At 40.1% G+C, this 23,281-nt stretch overlaps 1 protein-coding gene across 41 annotated transcripts in view; it reads right to left on the minus strand.

Annotated features, from left to right (window-relative positions):
* Positions 1 to 13,634: 13,634 nt before the first annotated feature.
* The window catches only part of EMSY (EMSY transcriptional repressor, BRCA2 interacting), a 93,243-nt gene continuing 83,596 nt past the window's right edge, over positions 13,635 to 23,281 (minus strand). For all 41 annotated transcript variants that reach the window (XM_082749595.1, XM_082749590.1, XM_082749611.1 and 38 more), the window contains one exon: positions 13,635 to 21,481. In XM_082749595.1, coding sequence (XP_082605721.1) covers positions 21,287 to 21,481 — 195 coding nt within the window. In that variant the 3' untranslated portion in view covers positions 13,635 to 21,286. The remainder of the gene's footprint in view (positions 21,482 to 23,281) is intronic.

The raw sequence follows: 23,281 nt of genomic DNA on the forward strand, positions 1-23,281 counted from the left end.
CCCCGGCGAGGGGCACTCGGAGGGGTTCCACTTGGCTGCAAGCCCTGGGGCCTGGCTGTCTGGGGAGTGTCGGGACTCGAAGAAGTTTCTCTCCTTCTCACTGACAGGGAGGCCAGGGATGTCTCTAGAGGTCGACATGGCAGGAGCTGGGTAGGGTGCAGGCCCAGCCTGGCCCCAAGGCAAGGCCTACCCCTGTAAATGCAGGGCAGCAGTGTGAGCACAGTCAGTAGCTGATTGGGGAGAAATGTTTGATCATCAAGATGGAAAGACCTCAGGCTAGAAGGCCAGACCTGGCTGGAGTTTGGTTCAGGCTTTGACATCTTCTAGTTGGGTGCCTGGCAGCATGGCGCCCGTCATCTCTGACCCTCAGTTTCCTCACCAGTAAAGTCCTCGACACAGCCTGGTGCTACATGCTAAGCTTGCAGTGTGAGCCTTACAAGCCTAGAGATACTTACGGCTCAGCCTCTGGGGGCATTGCATTTTAAAGATTTTATTTATTTATTTATTTATTTATTTATTTATTTATTTGTCAGAGAGCGCGAGTGAGCGAGCGCACAGGCAGGCAGAGGGGCAACAGAGGCAGAGGGAGAAGTAGGCTCCCGGCTGAGCAAAGAGCCTGATGCGGGACTCGATCCCAGGACGCTGGGATCATGACCTGAGCCTAAGGCAGCCACTTAACCAACTGAGCCACCCAGGTGTCCTGGCATTGCATTTTTAAAAATCCGCTCCCAGGGGCACCTGGGTGGCTCGGTGGGTTGGGCCGCTGCCTTCGGCTCGGGTCGTGGTCCCGGGGTCCTGGGATCGAGCCCCACATCGGGCTCTCTGCTCAGCAGGGAGCCTGCTTCCCTCTCTCTCTCTGCCTGCCTCTCCATCTACTTGTGATTTCTCTCTGTCAAATAAATAAATAAAATCTTTAAAAAAAAAAAAAAATCCGCTCCCAAAGCACCTGGGTGGCTTGGTTAACGAAGCTGTTTTACTAAGCCACGGACTCTTGATTTCCACTCAGGTACTGATCTCAGGGTCAAGAGATAAAGAGAGCTACATCAGGCTTTCTGCTAGGCGTGGAGGGTGCTTAAGAGTCTCTTTCCCTCTCTCCCTCTGCCCCATTCCCCTTCCCCGCCTCTCGAGCTCACTTTCTCTGTTAAAGAAACAAAAACAAAAACGGCGCTCCTAAACAGATAAAGCCTTTAGAATAACCTAAATAATTATATTATTAAGTAATAATAAATAATCTAAAATAAGTCATTCTTGGGCACCTGAGTGGCTCAGTCATTAAGCATCTGCCTTTGGCTCAGTCCATGATCCCAGGGTCCTGGGATCCAGCCCCATGTTGGGCTCCAAGCTCAGTGGGAAGCCTGCTTCTCCCTCTCCCTTCCTGTTTCTGTTCCCTCTCTCACTGTCTCTCTCTGTCAAATAAAGAATTAAAGTCTTTTAAGAAAATAAAATATAATAAAATAAAATAAGTCACTTGTTTCCTCGATTCCTGCAAAGAGAAAATGAATCTAAAGACGGTGCAAGGCTCTCAGGATGCACTCTTCTGCTCATGTCTATCCTCTGCCTGGTTCGACTTATCTCTCCTCAAACGCTGTGAAAACTTCAACCCCAAACTATCCACCTTTCTTCCTCCTCGCTTCCTCCTCCTTCCTCCTCAACTTGGCCTCTTATCCAGCAATAGGGAAAATAAAGTGGGAAACTGCAGGGTCCCTCCCCGGGCTCCCGTTGGCAGGATGGGAAATTACTATTTCTTTGTTATTAATATTTTATTATTTTATTATTTATACTTTATAACAAAGTATAAATATATATTATATATATATAGTTACATGAATATTTGATTTTATAGTTATTCTTTAAACTGTGTGTATATGTTTTGTACACTCTTCTGCATGTGTTTCTAAACCAAAAAATTTGTTATTTGTTATTAGTATTATTTAAAGCTGCGGCAGGCCAAACAAGACTGACACAGGAATATCAAGGGCTGCCCCTAAACCCTGCCCACTGACAAGTCTCTGCCTTTTCCCTCCAGTTCCTTCCCATCCTTGCCCTGGCAGGGGGGTCTTGCAGCACCAGATAGGGTCTTTTACTTTGGGAATGGAAATGGAGCTGGAATGCAGCCAGCAAAGAGCCAGATCAGAGGGCAGCGGGGAGGGCGAAGGACTCGGTGAAAGAAATGAAGCCTGTTTACTAAGAATACAGGAGGGAGGTTTCACTACTGTCCAAGATGTAGTGAGCTGGAGACTGGCTCTCATCCCCTCTTGCGCTCGCTCTCTCTCTCTCACTCTCTCTCTCTCTCACACACACACACGATAAACTACAAATCAGAACTTTTCTTGAACTCATCACAGATCTGAGGTCAGAGGACAACAAAGTACTCGGACTTGTCCGGAGGGACAGGCACCTCCAAGGAGAGATGAAACCAGGGACCAGCTCACCTGAGACAGAGCGAGACATTATACGGCCCCTATACAGGCAGATAAGCAGACAACAGCTATAAGTTTCATAACTGCTCATGGCCAAGTGTTAGCTAGCATGACATAGCTAGCATCAAGCCCCAGACTCAAGGAGGATTTTAACATATTTCGAGGCTCCTTCCCATGGACCTCTACCAGATACTTATAAGAAATACTTCAGGAGGCCTGAAAGACTGTGGAAAGCCACCTCCAGGACTATAACAAAATATGACTGTAACAAAAATCAGAAGAGTGGTTTTCTTTTGAGAAGAGAGGAGGAATGTGAACAAGAAAGGTCACACAGACTTGTGCGGCTACTGGAGAGTAGTTACATGAATATTTGATTTTATAGTTATTCTTTAAACTGTGTGTATATGCTTTGTACACTCTTCTGCATGTGTTTCTAAACCAAAAAATTATTGAAGAGTATAGAAATATCTATTCCTACAGTACTAGCCTCCTTCCAGACACTTTAGCCTGCTAACCTCCAGAAAGCCATCGATCTGTCTCCTTCCAGCCACACCACTCCTAGAGGCAATGTTGGTGTCATTTAGGCACAACCTTCATCCACTTTTGCGAACTTTCATGCCTTGCTTCCTAGTGCCACTATTTTTACCACCAGCGCAGACTTCTGGCAATTCTCTCTGGCCCAGATAGCTCTTATCCTGTCAACAACTGTGTCCCAGCCATTACTCCATGAACACTGGATACAGCAGGTAGTAAGACAAGAAATCTTTTCCTCAATGAGCTCACACTACATTCTAGTACAAGAAACACATACGTCAATAAACAAAAGGTGGTTTCAGGTACCAAGTTCAGCGAAATAGGTAAAATAGAGTAATGTGAAATAAGAAGTAGGCTTTTTCCAGGATAATCTGGGAAGACCTCTCTGAGGTGATACTTGAGATGAAACACAACTGATGAAAAGGAAGCAGGTTTGTTTGAAGAGTTGGGAGAAAAGCCTTCTAGGCTAGCTCTTTAGCCTTCTAAGAGTTGGGGGAAAAGCCAGTAAGTGTAAAGGTCCTGAGACAGGAATCAGCTTGCCATGTCCAGGGGCAGAGAGAAGGACACTGTGGCTAAAACATGGTGAATGAAGAGAACGGAGGAAGATGAGGTTGGAGAGGCGGGCAAGGATCAGTCACACCAGGAATGGGACTGGAGTGTTATGATAAGGGCAATGAGAAGCCAGCAGGTGTTTGTTTGATACTTAACCCAGGAGATATTTACAAAATTTAGAACTACTTTTTAGTAGCAGCTGAATTGAGCTATAATTCGCAAACCACAAAATTCATATGTCAAGTGCAAAACTAAATTATTTTCACAATCTAATATATATTTACAGTTAGGCAGTCACCTCCACAGTCAATTTTACAACATTTGCACCACACCGAAAGACAGGGAAAGAGAGAGGGAGAGAGAGATAAAGAGAGAAATACCCCCATATCCATGAGTAGTCACTCCTTCCCACTCCTATTCCCAAGCCCTAGACAACCACCAATCTACTTTTCTTTTTTTTTTAAGATTTTATTTATTTGACACACAGAGATCACAAGTAGGCAGAGAGGCAGGCAGAGAGAGAGGGGGAAGCAGGCTCCCTTCTGAGCAGAGAGCCTGATGCAGGGCTCGATCCCAGGACCCTGAGATCATGACCTGAGCTAAAGGCAGAGGCCCAACTCACTGAGCCGCCCAGGCGCCCCACCAATCTACTTTCATTATGGATTTGCCTATTGTGGACATTTCATATGAATGAAATTATACATCTTTTGTGACTGGTTTCTTTCATTAGTATAATGTTTTATTTGTTTGTTTGGGATTGGGTTTTTTGGCTTTCTTAGTGTGAAAGTTTTTTCTTTACTTCTTTTCTTCTTTTTATTCCCCTTTACTTACTTCCTGTTTGTTCTATTAACAGGAAAGGAATGTTGAAGACCCTGGGCATAAATGTGAATTTGTCTATTTCTCCTTGCAATTCTATCAGTTTTCTCCAATACAGTTAGAAATTCTGTTATTAGGTGCATATGATTTTAGGATTATGTCCTCTTGATGAATTAACCTCTTTCTCATTAGGAACTGGTGTCCTTTACCTCTGACAATATTCTTTGCTCCGAAATCTACTTTATCTATTAATATAAACAATCCAAATTTTTTGGTATTCTTTCTTTCTGGGCATATATTTTTCAATCCATTTACTTTTAATCTATTTTTTACTTTAATTTTGAGGTGTGTTTCTTGGAGATAACATATAGATGGGTCTTGATTTTATATTTAATATAATGATCTATGCCTTTTACATTTAGTGTGATTATCTGGTTAGGTTTAAATCTATCATCTTGCTATTTGATCTATCACTTCTTGTTCCCATGTACACTCACCCAGATTCCCTTTATGACAACATCCTATATAACCACAGTGTGTTGTCAAAACCATCACCTTCATTTTTAAAACTTATTTTCAGTGGGTTCCAAATTCTAGGTTGATAGTTATTTTCAGTATATTAAAGATGCTGCTCCTTTCTCTTGCCTAGAAAGTGTTTCTTGCAAAAGAAACTATTACGATCTTTATTTTTGCTCCTTTGTATTGTGTCTTTTCACCTCTGGTTCTTTTAGGGTTTTCCCTTTTCTCTCTTTTCACCGGTTTTGAGCAACTGCCTGTGAGGTGTCTTGGTGTACACTGCCATGCTTCCTGTTCTTGGGAGTTCTTTGAGCTTCTTGCATATGTGAGTTTATAGCTTTTATCAAATTTTGGAAAATGCTGGCCATTATTTTCAGAATTTTTTTTTTTTTTTTTGGCTCCTCCGCCTTTTATTTCCCCAGGATACCAAATTATTCATGTTAGACCACCTGAAGTCGTCTCACAGTTAACAGATGCTCTGCTCATTTTTAAAATGTTTCTTCTTGGGGTGCCTTGGGTGGCTCAGTGGGTTAAAGCCTCTGCCTTCAGCTCACGTCATGATCCCAGGGTCCTGGGATCGAGCCCCACATCTGGATCTCTGCTCAGCAAGGAACCTGCTTTCTCCCTCCCTCTCTCTGCCTGCCTTTCTGCCTACTTGTGATCTGTCAAATAAATAAATAAAATCTTTAAATAAAATAAAATGTTTCTTCTGTTTCATTTGTATTATTTCTATTACTGTCATCAAGTACACTTCTGAAATGTCTAATCTGCTGTTAACCCCTTTTACTCTACATACGTATGTATACGATACATATACAGATATTGAAATTTTTCATCGCTAGAAGTTTGATTTGGATTTTTTTATGTCTTCTGCATCTCCATTTAACATTTGAACACATATATGCTGTTAGAACTTTTTAATGTCTTTGTCTGCTTATTTCTACATCTGTGGTGGTCCCGGGTCTGTTTGATTGCTTGGTTTTTCTTATTGTAGGTTGTATTTTCCTGCTTCTTTGCATTTCTGATCATTTTTATTGATGCTAGTAATAGTGAACATTACCTTGTGGAGTGCTGGATAGTTTTGTATTTCTATAAATATTTCATGAATTTTGTCCCGAGATGTGGTTATAGACATTGGAAATAATTTGACCCTTTAGGGTATTTCTTTTAAGATGTGTGAGGTGTAAGATTAGAGCAGCATTTAGTCTAGGGCCTGCTACTCCTCCCTACTGAGGTGAGACTTTTCCGAGTGCTCTACCTGAAGCCTTGGGAAATACAAAGTTTTGCAGATTGGTTGGTCAATATTACTCCCGGCCCTGTGTGAGTGTCCCCTAGTGTTTCCTCTAATCTGTCCAGGTTGTTCTGTCCCTACTCCTGAATAGTTTCTTCACATGCATATAAACATCAGTACTCTGGTGAATGCTCGAGTCCTCTGCAGATCTGAGGAGGGCTCTCTCTGTGATGCTCTCCCTTTTCCAGTACGTTGTCCTGCACATTTGATCTACCTTAGTCTCTCTGGGCTCTTAGTTCAGTATTCCTCAACTCAGGGAGTCCGTCAGGCTCTGCCTGGGTTCTCCTCCCAAGTGCTGGGGCCTGGAAACTCTCTTGTGCGTTTGTTTCCTATCTCTCAAGAATCACTGTCCTTTGAGGCTTGATGTTCGGTGTCTTGAAAACCATTGTTTCATATATTTTGATTGTTGTTGTTTCGAGCAAAAGAGAAAAATCTTGGTTTCTGTTACTCCATATTTCCAGAAATCAGAAGCATGTGGCCTCAAGGGACATACTGAGGCATGTTTGCAGGTTGGAATGATCTAGGAGAGAAAAACATGAAGGGATGATGCCGCAGAGAAAAGGGATAATTGCAGGAGAGAAAACCTTAAGAAACAGGAGGGAAGTAGTTTAGGTCCCTGGTAGAGGATATGTGACCTTATTAAGGAACTGGAATACTTTCTCCATTACCACTATGGGAAAATCAGGCATGTGGGTCCAGATCTAAGTGGATCAGTAGAAAGAGTGGTTGAAAGAAGTATCTTTTTAAAATATATATATTATTTATTTGAGAGAAAGAGAGAGAGAGAACAAGCAGGGGGAGTGGTAGAGGGAGAGGGAGAAGCAGGCAGGCCCGAGCAGGGAGCCCAACGTGGGGCACCATCCCAGGACCCTGGGATCATGACCTGAGCTGAAGGCAGATGCTTAACAGACTGAGCCACCCAGGCATCCCAAAAGAAGTGTCTTAATGGGGTTCCCCCAATAGACCCTGAGATTAGGGTGTCTGTAAGTCACTTAGAAGACGATCCTAGGAAACATTACTGAAGGATTAGAGTAGCCAGGCAAGGAGAGGAAGGCAGCTGATAAAGGCAACATTATTGAGCAAGTTACCACTATAACTTGCTTATATATAGTTACTGGGGCTTAGTGGGGAGAAAGTGTCCCAGAGTTGCCCTGAATTAAGAGGAGAGAGAGTTGGCTTATTTTTACATCCACTCCTACCAATCCTTGGCTGACTGAGCAGCATGAATTTCCCAGTGCTTCAGTGCCTGCATGGCCAGAGAAAGCCCTCAGGCAGAGAGGCCCATTGCTGGCAGAGGGAGCTGGCCAGTCTGTCCTGAAATGGAAAGGCTCAAAGGGGCAAAGAGTGGGGCACTGACAGCATTTCTGCACGTGCTAAGATGGTCGCTGGGATTCCAGCATTTTGAACACAAGAATCAAGGTCATCATGCAAAGATGGAGATTTCAGGGGAGAGGAAATGTGACTCTCGGTCTGGGTGTCCTACCTGAGACTGCATGGGTCCCATGTGCTACAGCTGTTGATAAGCCTTTTAATACTGGCACACGGGGACATGTGCATGCACTGTTTTCCCCACAGCATTCCCACAGTGTGGGATACAGCATACACATGGTGGAGACAGCAAGAAGTAGTGAAAAAAGCACTAAACATGAAGCCATGAGCCCTGGTTCTGCCAATTACTCAGCTGTACAATGTCAAGTTGGTTTCCCAGCTGGTGAAATGGTGCTGACTTACCTCTCAGGACTATTGTGAGAATGTGAAGAGAAACAGGGAACATGAGACCCCTCTATAAACCTTAGAGCACTGTGCACATGGAGGAATTATTAGCACCACAGGCCACGTGGTGCTTCTAAGATGCCCCAAAGAAAGAGCCGCTAGATAAGCTTCCCAATAAAACCCACTAAAGGTCACAAGAAAAGCTCTAGGGGGTCAAATAAAGACTTGATATTAAAAGTGTGGTCTGTGGTCAGCAGCATTGACATTGCCTGAAATCTTGTTTAAAATGCAGACTTCAGATTCCAGGCTAGAACTGAATCCAAATCTACTGAACTAGGAACTACATTTTAACAAGTTCCTCAAGGAGGCTCAACTGCACACTAAGGCAGAGTCACCGGCCCTATCATTGGGGTCAAGCTCTGCTTCTTCCCCTCACTCAGCCCTCAGGTTTCTGGGGCAGATCAGAGACCTCCACCTCAGATTCTGGACGCTAGTATGGGTCTGTTCCAGGGAGAGACCGAGCCCGAGTTACTCCTCCTCTTATTCCTTTAGCGAGGCTCTGTATTCTTGTAGCTGAGATGGAAAATTATAACGATGTTCATGATAACGATTCTGAAGAAACAAAGAATGTGTAGAATCATGTTCAGAAAAGTATGATAATGCATTTCTTAAGTTTACCATCTAAAATGGTTAAAATTGGGCACCTGGGTGGCTCAGTGGGTTAAGCCGCTGCCTTCGGCTCAGGTCGTGATCTCAGGGTCCTGGGATCGAGTCAGGCATTGGGCTCTCCGCTCAGCGGGGAGCCTGTTTCCCCCTCTCTCTCTCTGCCTGCCTCTCTGCCTACTTGTGATCTTTCTCTGTCAAATAAATAAATTTAAAAAAAAAATCTTTAAAAAAAATAAAAAATAAATAAATAAAATGGTTAAAATTAACAACAACAACAATGTCCTGTTGCTTCATTTATTTTAACTGTGGCAATCCGGAAAAGTCGTCAGTACAAAATGACTCATTCCCTGAGGGTTCTGAGTAAGATTCTAAAATCACCACCCATGGTTTTCCTGTACTTTGAAGTGACAGAACAAATGACAACGGAGATGGGCACTGTCCTCTGTGTCCAAAGTGACTGATACACAAACATTTCACAACAATAACATCCTCATCCCAAAACAACCTGCAATAGGGATGTTATTTCTGGATTTGCTTGTGCATTTTAGTTAACAAGCATCTGCGCACCTGTGGGCAGGGCCTCGGGGCCAGTCTGGGAGTTTTCTACACGGCCAGTCAACAGACCCGACGGTGCCTCCTACACACCAGGTACTTTTTCCTATTGCCACGAAGACGATCCAACTCTCAGAGCAAAACTTCCATGGAACAAGAATTAGGAGCCATAAAGGAGATGTAGAACAGTCATAAAGGAGATAGAGATGAGGAGGCAAAGAAAAAGAGTCAGGGGAAGCATGCCAGGTGACCTTGGGGATGCAAAGAGGAGACTGGTCAATAATCAGAGGTCAGTGCGTTGTGTGTGAGGGAACAGCCTGTGCCAGACACAGTGCGAAAGGACTTGTCAGGGTTCTTCTTCAGCAGGACAACAATCTAACGCTAAGGAAGAAAAACTCAAAATAAATAGCTCTTTAAATCCTGTAACCGCCTCCAAGTGACTGCTCTGAGTACACTGCCATCTGGTCACCAGACACCCCATCTTAGAGTGCTCTGCCTACTTCGTTTTACTTCGCTTTACTCCCTTGCCCATGGAGGAAATCCACCCTTCTTCCAGCCCCAGCTCTGGGGCTGCCTTTTTATTGAGGCCTACACCCCAGCCCAAAAGCTGGCCTTTCTTCTTCTCAGCATGGATTGGGTGCCATGGACAGGTAGTAACACAGCAGGGAGCATGAATCAGAAGATAGTTCATTTGGGACAACGTAAAGTATTTGTAGGAAATCCAGTCAGGGATGTCTCAAGGCAGTAGGCTTTGGCCCAGGGAAGAGATAACAATTATAGATAGGAACTGGGAGTCATTAGAAAATGGAGACAGATGTAGCTACCTGCCTACCCACTTCTGCCCCTGCATATCTTCTCTTCTGTTATAATGGATGAACCCAGAACCTCCACAAATCCCAGCTCCTACCACTATTCTAAGAGTATACCAGCGATTTGACTGTCTTCTGCATTACAAACACTTTCTTCTCTCCATTGGATCAACCTCATCAGAAATCCCATTTCCTTAAATTAAAAAACAGCAGACCTCTTGACCCCATTTGCCTTTCCAGCAATTGCTCCGTATCACTGCTCTTTACAGCAACTCATTGAATTATCTGTATTCTCAGTCTGCAATTCCCTCTTCACAACCTCTTCTACTTTTGTCCCCAACTCTACCAAAACTGCATTATCCAAGGTCACTTATGACTTCACATGGCTCACTCCCAGAGTCCTCACCTTTTTTGATTTAGCAGCTTTATCTGTCCCCAAGATGAACACCTTATGTTTCCAAGACTCAATTTCCAGCTTTACTTTCCATCCTTCTGGCCAGTCCTTCTCAGTCTCTTTTTTGGTTCTCCTTCATCTTCCTGACTGCTATGTGCTGGACCACCTAGGGATCAGCCCTTGGGAGCTCGTTTCTTTTCTACCTACCTACTTGACTTCTCCACTTGATGTCTAATAGGTGTCTTGAATTTAATTTATCCCCAACTGAGCCTTTGATATTCTTCAAAATTAGATCCTCCCACAGTCTTTCCTATCAGTAAATGGCTAGTCTACTCTTCCAAATTACTCAGGACAAAACTGTAGTGTTGAGAGTGATGTCAGCAAAATGGCATAGTAGATAGCTCCAAGCTCACAGAAACTGAAACACAAGCAGAAACTACCCAAACCAGTTTTGTCAGAACTCTGGAAAATAGTCAAAAAGTTTTATATAGCAACACCAAATGCTGAATCAAAAAAAAAAAAAAAAAGCAACTTTGAAAGTATAGGGTGCTTAATAAGGGCTGGGGGAGGTGGGAAGGGGAATTATCATATAATGGCTATAGAGTTTCAGTTTGGGATGATGAAAAAGTTCTGGAAAAGAACAGTGGTGATGATTGAACAATATGAATGTACATAATGCCACTGAACTGTATGCTTACAAATGGTTAAGTTTTATCTCATGTATATCTTGCCACCTAAAAAAATGAGACAGAAACAAAACTATAGGAAAACTCTGTGGCATTTCTACTGGCCTTTACCCTAGCCTCTCCCTGGCTCAGCAATGACCTTAAGGATGCCCATGTTGCCAGGGTGAGGCACTGGTCCTTGCTTTTGAAAGGAACACAGGACACTTTATTTGCAAATTACTGTGTACATTTATTCTAACCTGCCTCGGGGCTATTTGAAGGACTGAAGAAAGGCAATCATTTCTGTTTCACCTAACTCAGAACTCGGTCATGCTGGAAATGCAGAATACATTGTTTGAAAACAAGGCCAACAAACAATCTGCAGACTGCTAAGGCAAAAGATTATAGTTGAGGTATGAAAGAACACCTAAGGCCTGGGAGGAAAAGATCAGGAGAGTTCCTTTGAGAAATTAGGATATTCAAAAGCACTTTATAATAAAGAGGAATTTACAAAGCCACATACAGACAGAAATTTACAAAGCCACATCTGCAGACTGCTAAGGCAAAAGATTATAGTTGAGGTATGAAAGAACACCTAAGGCCTGGGAGGAAAAGATCAGGAGAGTTCCTTTGAGAAATGAGGACATTCAAAAGCACTTTAATAATAAAGAGGAATTTACAAAGCCACATACACGCTTAGAAAAGAACTGAGAAGACCTCAAGCTTTCACTTCAGGTTGGTCCCTAGACTCAGTGGAAGTCTGGGTAAGTGCTGAAGAAGGACCACAGCACAAGGCCAATCTGCAAAGACCAAGAGGTGTGTGTATGTGTGTGTTTGCTTAGCTCCCGGGGTTCAAAGAAATCTGTCAAACACTAGTCGAACACATGCTGTGGAACAAAAACTTCAGTGACCACACATGAAAAGAATATAGTGTCGGGTTGGGGTGGGGGAAGATGTCAGTAGACAAATGAACCACTACAGCCTTTAACAATCAAAAAAAAAAGAAAGAAAAACCCAGCAAATCCGGGGGGGGGGGGGGACTTTGATTTCTAGTTACCACACCACAATATTCAAATGTTCGCTTTTCAACAAAAAAAATCACGAAGTATACCCATAAACAGAAAAATATGACCTATTCAAAGGAACAAAATTACTTGACTGACACAGTTCTCACGAAAACCCAGACACTGGACTTATTATACAAAGACTTTAAAATAACTGTCTTAAATGTGTTCAAAGAGCCAAAGATGAAGAACTAAAGGAAATACAGAAAGTGATTTGAGAACAAAATAAGAATTTCAATAAAGAGAAATTATCAACAGAACGAAATGTAAATTCTGGATAGAAATGTATGATTATTGAAATGAAAACTCCATGGAAAACACTATAGAGGTTCCTCAAAAAAATTAAGAGCTACCATGTGATCCAAAAATACCACTTCTGGATATATATTCACAGGAAATGAAATCAGTATCTGTTCACTGCAGCATTGTTCACAATGGCGACAACCTAAGTGTCCATCAGTGAATGAATGAAGTAAATACAGTATGTGTATATATATATATGTATATATACATACATATATTTATGTATGTGTGTGTGTGTGTATACATACACACACAGTGGAATATTGTTCAACCTTAAAAAAGAAAATCCTGTCATTTGCAACAACATGGATGAACATGGAGGACATTGTGCTAAGTGAAATAAGTTAGAAACAGAAGACAAATACTGCATGATCTCACTTATATGTGAAATCTTAAAAAGTCAAACTCACAGAACAGTGTAGAATGGTGGCTGCCAAGGGCTGCAGAAATGGGGAGATGTTGGTAAATGAATTAAAAAAAAAAAACTTTACTAGAGGGGGTTCAACTTCTAGAAAATTTGAGCATGCAGAAGACAGAATGAGTGAACTTGAAGATAGGACAACTGAAATTATCCAGTTACAAAATTATCCAGGAACAGAACGGGGGAAGAAGAAAAATTAAAAGGAGCTATGAGACCTGTGGGATACTATCAAAAGGCTCAATATATGTATTACGGGAGAAAGCGAGAAAGGGGCAGAAAGAATATTTGAAGAAACAATTGAAAATTTACCAAGTTTGATGGAAGACATGAATCTACACATTCAAGAAGTTGAATGAACTCCAAGTAGGATAAACTTACACAGCTACACTAAGACACGTCAGAGTCAAACTGTCAAAAGACAAAAAGAAGATCTGGAAAGAAATAAGAGGGCAGCAACTTGTCAGGTACAAGGTCTCCTCAGTAAGGTAAACAGCCGATTTCTCACCAGAAACCATGAAGCCTAGGAAGGCAGGAAGTGCTGAAAGAAAAAACATAAAACCCGTCAATCAAGAATTCAATATCCAGTAAAACTGTCATTCAAAAATGAGCGAAAAGTTAGACATTCTCAGATAAACAAAAGCTCAGGGAGCTCATTACCACTAGATCTTCCCATAAAGAAATACTAAAAGGAGTCCTTCAAGGGCTTTTGGGTGGCTCAGTCAGTTGAGCATCTGACATTTGATCTCAGCTCAGGTCTTGATCTCAGGATCCCGAGTTCAAGTCCCATGTTTAATAAATAAGTAAAATAAAAGATTGAAACAAAAGGCCACTTGACAGTAAGTTGAAGCCATATGAAGAAATAATGTCCTCCAGTAAAGGTACCTACACGGGAAAATATAAGAGCCAATATTATTGCAGTTTTGTTTTGTAATTCCACTTTTTATTTCCTACATAATTGAAAAGGCAAATGCATAAAAATAATTATAAATCTGTTATTGGACACACAACATATAAAAATGTAATTTGTGATGATAACAACATAAAGGGGGGAATGAAGCTATAGAGGGGCAAAGTTTTGTATGCCACTAAAGTAAAATTGGTATCAATTCAAACTAGGTATAACTTAAGGATATTAAATGTAATCCCCTTTGTAACCACAAAGGAAATATCTAAATAACTAAAAATTTACACAAAGTAAATGAGAAGGAAATAAAAACATCTCAAAACAAAAAAAAATCAATTAAACATAAAAGAAGGCCATGGGAAATAGGGAATTTTAAAAAGTATTAGACATGGCAAACAAATATTAAATGGCATAAGTAAATCCTTCTTTATTCCTAATTACATTGAAAATAAATGGATTAAACTCTCCCATCAACAGCCAAAACTGGCAGATTAGATTAAAAATGATCCAATATGCTGTCCATAAGAGACTGGCTTTCAACGCAGACATAAATAGGCTGTAAGTTAAAGGATAGAAAAATATATTCCATGCAAATGGTAACTAAAAAAGAGATGAGGTGACTATACTAATATCAGACAGAATACACTTTAAGTAAAAACTGTTACAAGACATAAAGAAGAACTATATACTGATAAAGGGGTTGATTCACCAAGAAATAACAATTATAAACATACATGTACTAAACAGAGCTCCAAAATATATGAGCCAAATATTAACAGAACTGAAGGGAGAAACAGCTCACAATAATGGAGACTTCTGGAGACTTCAGTACACCACTTTCAATCATGGACAGAACATCCACAATGGAACAGAGGTAGAAATCAGTAACAGAAGGAAAACTGCACATTTCACAAATATGTGGAAATTAAACAAACTCTTAAACAACCAGTGATTGAAGAAATCATAAGAGGAACTAGAAAATACCTTGAGATGAGTGAAAAAAAAAGCCCCACAACATACCAAAATTTATAGAATGCAGCACAGTGCTCAGAGAGAAATTTACAGCTGTGTATGCCTACATCAAAAAAGGAAAGATCTCAAATCAATAATTTAACATTACACCTTGAGGAACTAGAAAAAGGGGGAAAAACAAAATAAACAAAGCCCAAAGCTAGCTAAAACAAGAAAATAATAAAAAGATTAGAATGGAGATAAATGAAATAGAGAATAGAAAAACAAAAGAATCAAAGAAACCAAAAGTCAGCTCTTGGAAAAGATCATCAAACTTGACAACCCTTTAGGTAACGACAAAGAAAAAAAGAGAGAAGACATAACTCCTTCCATCCCCATTCACTCTGACCCTAACCCTATCTGGTTTTGTTTTTTTTTTTTTTTTGGTTTTTTTTTTGGCTCTTCTTTGAATATGCCAGGCACAGATCTCAGGGCCTTTGTACTTGCTGTCCCCTTCACGTTGAACACTCTTTCTGCAGACATCAGTCCAGCTGACTTCCTCATGTCCTGGAGGTTTTTTCCAATTTACCTTCTCAGTGAGAACTTCCCTGTCTATTTCATTTAAGATTTAACACCAACAGATCCTAGAGTTTCATATTCCTCTTTCCCACTTTGCTTGTTATAATTATCATAAGATACCATTTATTTTTAATTTACACTTATAACCCATTTAGAATGTAAGCTACATAACACAGATTGCTTTATTTTTCAACTATTTTGTTCACTGCTATATCCCTAGTGGCTAGAATAGTATCTGGGTAACAATAACTGCTCAATATTTATTCAGTGATTTAATTAATTAATCCATATATGGTAGAGGTCAAAGTGATAGCATAGATGATAGACCCTGGTGAACACTGCCATGCAAGGAAATAGCAGTTGATCCTGTGGAGAACCAAACAGGATGCTACTGACTTGAATGAGTGAATCTTAAGATTACCAACGATCTCACTAAACTCTTTCTAACAAACTTGAATATTAAGTCTTGATATTCAAGGGCATCAGAGACCAAAAAAAAAAAAAAAAAAAAAATCCAGAAAGCTCAGCATCTCTTACTTAAGCTAAAAGAATTTAGAATGACTCCTTAGAATACTGCATTTCAAGGGCTCTCCCAGAGGCATACTGTAAAAATTGCAACTAATTCACAGTAAAGAACCAATGGTAAGTGCTACATAAACGTGTATTTCTCCCCAAATGCTAGAGGAACTCAGCAGTCGGGTAGGATTAAGTTCCCCTGCAACACATCTGGGCAGTCTTGGTGAAGGATGTGGTTTCTAATCAGGGCTTTGGGAAATGAGTGAGCCTGTCAATTACAGAGCATAAACTGTATGTGTGATGGGGGAGACAGGCAGTAGGTTGGGGTAGTGAAATGGGTTATGAATCTACAGATGTAGATTGCAGCTCTAAGAACCTTGAATGCCAGACATAAGGAGATGAGACTGGCATTAAAAAAAAAAAAAGTTAAATATATTTTTCTGTACTAATGAACTTAACTCCAAGTAGTGTGTACATATATTAATTCATTTTGCCAGGATCAATGCCTTAAAACTTTTCAGTGACTTCTTGTTCTAAGAATAAAACCTCAAACCTTTATCATAACCTGCAAGATCCACATATAGGTCTGTCTCTACTTTCTGCTCCCACGCTTGTTGCCTTCACTTGCTGCGCTGCTGTCACATTAGCCTACTCAAGTTCCCCTCTCCCCAAGCCCTTCCTACCACAGGCCTTTCATAGCTGCTATCCTTCTGCCCCCACCCCCCATCCTTCTTGTCTAGTTAAATCCCTTCCTTCAAATCACTTTAAGAATCCCTTTCTGGGGGCACCCAGGTGGCTCAGTTGGTTAAGCGGCTGCCTTCAGCTCGGGTCATGATTCCAGAGTCCTGGGATCGAGCCCCACATCAGGCTCCCTGCTCAGCAGAGAGCCTGCTTCTCTCTCTCCCCCTCTCCCTGATGCTCTGCTTACTTGTGCTCTCTCTCTAAAAAAAAGGAAAAAAAAAAAAAAAGAATCCCTTTCTGAGTACAACTCCCCAACCTCCATATTTACACACTATCCTAGCACTACTTATTTTCCACCATAGCACTTAGCAATGAATATATTTAGCTGTAATCTTTGATTCATGTATCCTAAAGGAGATAAAGGCTCAAGTTCCAAGAGGGTAGAGGTGTCTTTCCCTGGCTATTATATCCCCAACGTCTGCACATAAGAAGTGTCCAGTAACTATTTGTTGGAAGGAAAAGAAAAAGTCAGGACATTTAAAAATGGGTATTAGGTGACATAGTATAAACCATTCATTCCATCTTGTGCTAACTGAAGCCTCTCGAGCTTGTCCAGCCACATGGCTTGTCAGGATTCAAACTTAGGCTTGCTTTTTTTTTTTTTTTTTTTCTGAAGTGCCCTGTTTTCAGTTACAGTCTGTGTAAGCAAGGAAGAGGTACGAAAGCAGAGCAAAACTTCTCACAAGTACAAATCTGATTCTATGGTGTTTCAATCCTTTTTTCAATATGTAGGTCATAGGCCTCACTTAAAGGCTTATAAAACCTGTAAGAAGAGGCAGCAGACTGCTTTCTCACTCTTCTTGGAAAGGTCTTGCTTACATGGTGCTTTTTCACTCTACTTCCTCTTATCTGGGATTTGTGACAAATCAAAAAACAAACCTGTGTGTGAGCACCTCTGTGTGAAGGCACCCAAGACAGACAAAGAGATTATGTTACAGGCCAACATCAAGTTCCCCTGTCTTTCCAAAGGCCAATTCTGTGTCTGGTGGCACACATAAACTCCCATATAGAAAGTATCAACTTGGGGATCAGCATGATGCCTATTAGCATATAATCTGTGTGTTTTGGTACTTCATTTGTCTCTGAGCCCTCGTTTTCTATTTATAAAGTGGGACTGTTAATAACTATTAGATTTAAAAAATAGAGCACCTCTGTGCCTGGCATTTTTACATGCACTATTTCATGCACTCTTCACGATAACCCCAAGTGGGTCAGAAACTCACACTTTGTATTACAGGAAATGGGACCTGCTCAAGTTCATATGATCCATTAACACAGGAGCCTGGGACTCAAATCCAGACCACTTGGGTACTATTTCCTTTGTACTATGTCTCCCATCCAAGCAGGTCATTGAGAGAACCTCACAAAGAAATGTATTTAAAAACGTTTTCAATTAGCTCTACACAGTTTTAAGAATGTTAAGCAATTTGTTACATTAGAGAGGAAGTCAAACGTGATTAAGGTTTTAAGGGTGATGAATTAATGACTAGAGAACAGGTTACTTTTAAGAGTGGTATTATTGCCTGTACTTCGAAAGCTCTCAATTTAAATAATAGAAAATCATTCAATTTGAAAATGGGCAAAAGACATTTCTCCAAAGATCAGTGAATGGCCAACAAGCAGATAAAAAGATTCTTACCATTAGCCATCAGGAAAATGTCAATCAGAACCATAATGAGGTACCACTGCACACTCTAAAATGGATATAATTTTGAAAAATAATGAAAACAAAAAACAAATATAGCAAGCATTGGTGAAGATGTAGAAAAGGTCAAACTGTCCTATACTGCTGTAAACTGTGCAGTGTGCAGTCACTGTAGACAAGAGTTTGATAGTTTCTCAAATCATTAAACAGTTACTGTAGGACCTAGCAATTACACTCCTAGAAATGTACCAAAGAGAACAGAAAACATGTAAAAACTATACACAAATGTTCACAGCAGCATTATTCATAAAAGCCAAAAGTAGAAACCCTAATGTCCATCAACCAATGAATGGATAAAGAACATGTGGTTTATCCATGTGGTGGAATATTACTGAGCCATAAAAAGGACTGAAGGACTGAAACCTGTTAGAATTTTGAAAATACTATGCCAAATGAAAGAAGCCAGTCACGGAAGACCACATATTGTATGATTCCATTTATATGAAATGTCCAGAATAGGCAAGTCCATAAAGACAGAAAGTAGTTTAGTGGTTGCCTAGAGCTGGAGTGGCAGGGTGAGTTTCAGGGGTAACAGCTAAGGGGTACAGGATTTCTTTTTAGGGTTATGGAAATGTTCTAAAACTGGCTGTAGTGATGGCTGCCCAACTCAGTAAATCCAGTGAAAACCACTGAACTGTACACTTTAAATGGGTGAATTGTATGGCATGTGAATTAATTTCAATAAAGCATTTTTTTAAGTTCCCTAAGTTCAGCATAAACTGCATTCTGCAATACAAACCATTTACAAAGTTTACTTCAAACCAAATGAATTTTTCTTACCACTGCCTGTAACAGTTGTTAGGACTCTAAGAATTCTGTAATATTTGCAGCATAATCTCTGGATATCTTTCACAAGGACTGATTTAAAATTACATTTAATAATGCTAAGACTTTCAGTAAAAGGATACCTGGAGACCCATATACAGCACCACCATCCATTCACTTAAGCAAGAAACCTAAGGAGGAACTTGAGTTTCCTCCTTCCTTTGGCCCTGGCATCCACTCTTCAGCAGGAAGCTCTGTTTGTAAACTCCATAAGGGTAGGATTTTCTGTTTACTGTGGAATCCCTAGTGCTTAGAACAGTACCCAACACGCCGTAGATGTTCAAATAATATTTGTTGAATAAACAAAAGAATTCATGGTCTCCTTGAAAGTAGTATCTTTGAAGGAAAAAAAAAAATTAAATCCCTCACTTGATAATTTGTTAATATATACATACTAATTTTTAAAAGTGTAGCTTATGGAAGTTTTGTCTGCCATTCCAGTTGCTGAAAACATATTAAGGTTAAATTCTCAAAAGGGACACAGGTATGCTATGCTGCCAGAATATGTAGAAGTAGACATAATAACTTTATTCAAGTTTGCTCTTGTTACCTGACCCATGAATATTTAAAAGATATTTTATTTTATAAAAACTTACATCTGTAAGTAATGGACTGACCATAACAGAGGGCTTAACCTTGAATACATGGTTAGGCTTAGGGGCCCACAAACCCCTAAGATTGTATGTAAAATCTAACATGTATATTGGCATGTGTGTCTTTTTGGGGAGAGTTCATAGTGTAATCAGATTTTCAAAGAAGCCTATGACTGGAGAGGTTAAAAAGTTACTTAACTAGAAACAATCACAAAGTCTTTTAAACATGAATTTGTACAATAAAATAAAATCCAACAGCCCCATCTACGGGTAAGTCGTTAACCACTCAGGAGAAATGATGGCGACTACCAGAGGTCAGTGCATCTTATAAATGCTTGTGTTTAAATCTTCAGTGTCACTCTAGTGGGAATTTATTAACTACAGTATCACAGTTTTTTTTCTAGATATAGATGCAAAAATTAGGAGACTGTTGGTGAAATCTACTTACAGTACTTCAGCACCAAAAAATTGGGCAGTTATGCTGAGATATGTATGTACAGTTCAACATTTGTCAGTCTTAAAATGCTTATTTATAGTGAAATCTATATAAAACCGTTAAAAACTTTTCTATTTACATTTTTTAAAAAATGAAAAGAATTGCTTCCTTTGCCACAACTTGTCAAAACTGACCGTTACCCTCCCACCCTCCTACCCCTCACTCTACTTGTGACAGACCGTGATCACAAGACCCAAACATATTGCTTAAACAAACTGTGTCCTAAAAAGGCAGAATGCTTAAAAACATTACATTTAGAACTGCAAATTAATTTTTATACATTTCAAAGGGGTTTAAACAAAAGTACGTAAAAGTTATCTTCAAAGTCTCAGTCCAATATGAATGTGCAATTTCAATGTTAAGATAGCATCATATGGGTTATTTTTCCTGAACATAGCTGAACATTTCCTTTGGGCTAGAAAATGTTTCTTTTCCTCTCCTTCACAATGAAACATTTTCTCTTTTCTTAAAGGAGCAGGAGGGGTGGGAGGTGGAAAAGGCAGGCAAATCCTGGTTTACAGGAAATCTGTCAGAATATGGCCTGCTTTGAAATGTTTACATTTAAATAAATAGAAGGCAAGTGTGCTGCCTAGAGCACAAAGGAACAACAACACAATAAATTAGCATACAAATGATGAGAATGTACAAGCCACCCAAAAAGCACTTCCCACTGGTTAGGGATCTGATTTCCACCATCTAACAAGGATTCTTTAATGCCAGTATTTTTCTAGTTATTTTATAAACTATAAACTGAGCAAATGTAAAATTTTAACCAATTCAACACTTTCAGAGATTTTCAAAAACATACAAGGTTTTTAAAAAACTGTTCCTGACACACCATTTCAAAATACAAACTATTCACATTCTCCTTTTCTGATGGTGTTTTGCTCAGCAGAAACCAGTTGAACATTCACAGGAAAAGTCTCTTTCCACTGCATGACATACTTTACCATCAGCCGTGGTCCAACAGAGAAAGGATATCGGGTCTTTTGTCACTGCAGATGTGCACGTTTTTCTTTTTTTTTAGCTTTCCTTTTTTTCCTTTTTCTTTCTTTTTTTTTTTTTTAAAGTACATTCCCCTGTGAGTTTTATCTTGTTTTAAAATGCTGCTCCTGCAGCAGCTCTTGTTGAAACACTGTGATTTTGGGGTCCATAGCCTAAGCATGGGCAAAGTGCTATCTTTAGACATCAAAAATCAAGGGCTTCCCTGGACACTTGGTAACCAAGTAGGTTTTAAAGTGCACGCCTGTTTTCAAAAATTTAGGACCGTTCAGCAGAACTCTGAGAGGGGCTGGGCTCGGTTCCATCCTCTGTGCTACTGTCTATGTCTTGCTCCATTGCCGTCTCATCGTCATCCAACTGCTGGCTAGTGAAGTTGTTTAGCTCAAGAAGCCCACTGGGCTCTACAACCACGTTGGAACTGGAGTGACAAGGAATAGCATACTGGGGAATGGCCTGGAAGAGAAGACACAAGAGAGAGGCTTTATGGTAAAAAGAAGAAACAGGAGGATTTCCCCAACACTAAGGAAGGAAACAAGGAAACTGACACTGGACAACTACTACACGCCAGGCACTGTGCTAGGTGCTTTCACACATGATACTCTACTAAATCCCCATAACAACACTGTAAGAAAAATGTTACTCCCATTTTACAAATGAGGAAACTAAGAGGGTAAGTGACTTAATCAAGGTCACACAGTTGGTCAAAGTTAAAGTGCCAGGATTCAAGCTCAAGTCTTCTAACAACTTAAAGTGATCTTTTCACTTCCTGACTGTACCTCGTCCAGTGAAGGAGGCTGAAGTCTGTGCCTAAATCAAGAGAGAGACTTGATCATTTGATCATTAAGCAAATTTTAAATGTAAATGCAGTCAGTTTTCAGTCATTATTATCTGCAAGGTATATGATTAATTTGCTGACACCACAATATATTTTAAACCCTTCAGTAACCCTCTGTAACCCTTTGGTAGTTCAAAGGGGAAGTTATTTATTTGGGTGACATACTAATTCTCTTTCCTAAGAGGACAAAACTGTCTTTTAAAATATGAGTAGACAAACACATATTATGGCCATATCGCCTTGTCAGGTTCTTCTTTCTCATCCTTATCAGGTCTATCAGTTCACATAATACCCCTGCTTAAAGTTCTACAACGGTTTCCTATGGTAACTGCTATAAAATCAAACTTTTTGTCATAACTCTAGGCTTATGCCAAGCACACTCATACCTTGGACCTTTGCACTAGGTTCCTCCCCTCTTTCTGGAATACTTTTTCTCTGAATCTCTGCATGGCTGGTTCCATCCTGTCATCTGCATCTTAGCTCAAATGCTTAGAGTAAAACATTTTGAGAAGCTTTTCTTCTATGACCATGAAACCAGATCACTGGGTAGGTCCCACTCCCACCTCTAGTACATTGTTTTTTTTCTTCATTGTATTTATCATTTTTGTTAAATTTTTTTTTTCTCACCCTTAGAATGTAAGCTCCATGAGAATGTAAGCACAGAACTTGACTACTTTTTTTCATTGCTAGATGCTGAGAGATCTGAACAGGGCCTGTCATGCCTTAGTTGCTCAATAAACACCTGCCAAATGAATTAACCTATCTTTAACATTCAAAGTCCCAGGGCAAAACTGAGTATCAGGAAATATACCTGACCAAAACAGTCTTCTACTGCCAGGGTGGGAACTGATGGGGAGAGGGATATAAATATAATGTTAACACTATAAAGAAAATATTGGAAGATGCCAAGGCACTCAATCTAGATTAGTGGAGTCTTCTGTCACTTGTTTTCCCCCATTCTGTTCCATATAGCTGGTCACTGTGAAGAAGTCTGAGGTGGGGTCAGGAGACCTGGATTCTAATTCAATTCTGGCTCAGATGTGCTATGGACCTCTGAACAAGTCACTTCACCTCACTGAGCTTGAATCTCGTGCAGTAAGATATACTCTAAAGATCTCAGGGCTCTAAAACTATAAGTTCCACATATATAGATCCTTCAGAATAGAAGATATATTTGTTTTGTTTACTTCTTTAGCCTGCACCAAGCACAGCACCTAGAACACAGAGGTTAAGTAATACATGTGGTATGAATGAATGAATGAATGAACGAACAAATGAATGAAATACAGTTGTCTACAAAGAACAATGCTTTTCATTCAAAGTATTTATTATTAAACATGTTGAATTCTTATAAAACATTCTTCAAGGAATCAAAGCACTTCTGTAGACTTCTTTCATTCATCCCCACACTATTTTAC

The sequence above is a fragment of the Mustela nivalis genome (genome assembly GCF_964662115.1).
Source record: "Mustela nivalis genome assembly, chromosome: 9".
NCBI lineage: Eukaryota > Metazoa > Chordata > Mammalia > Carnivora > Mustelidae > Mustela > Mustela nivalis.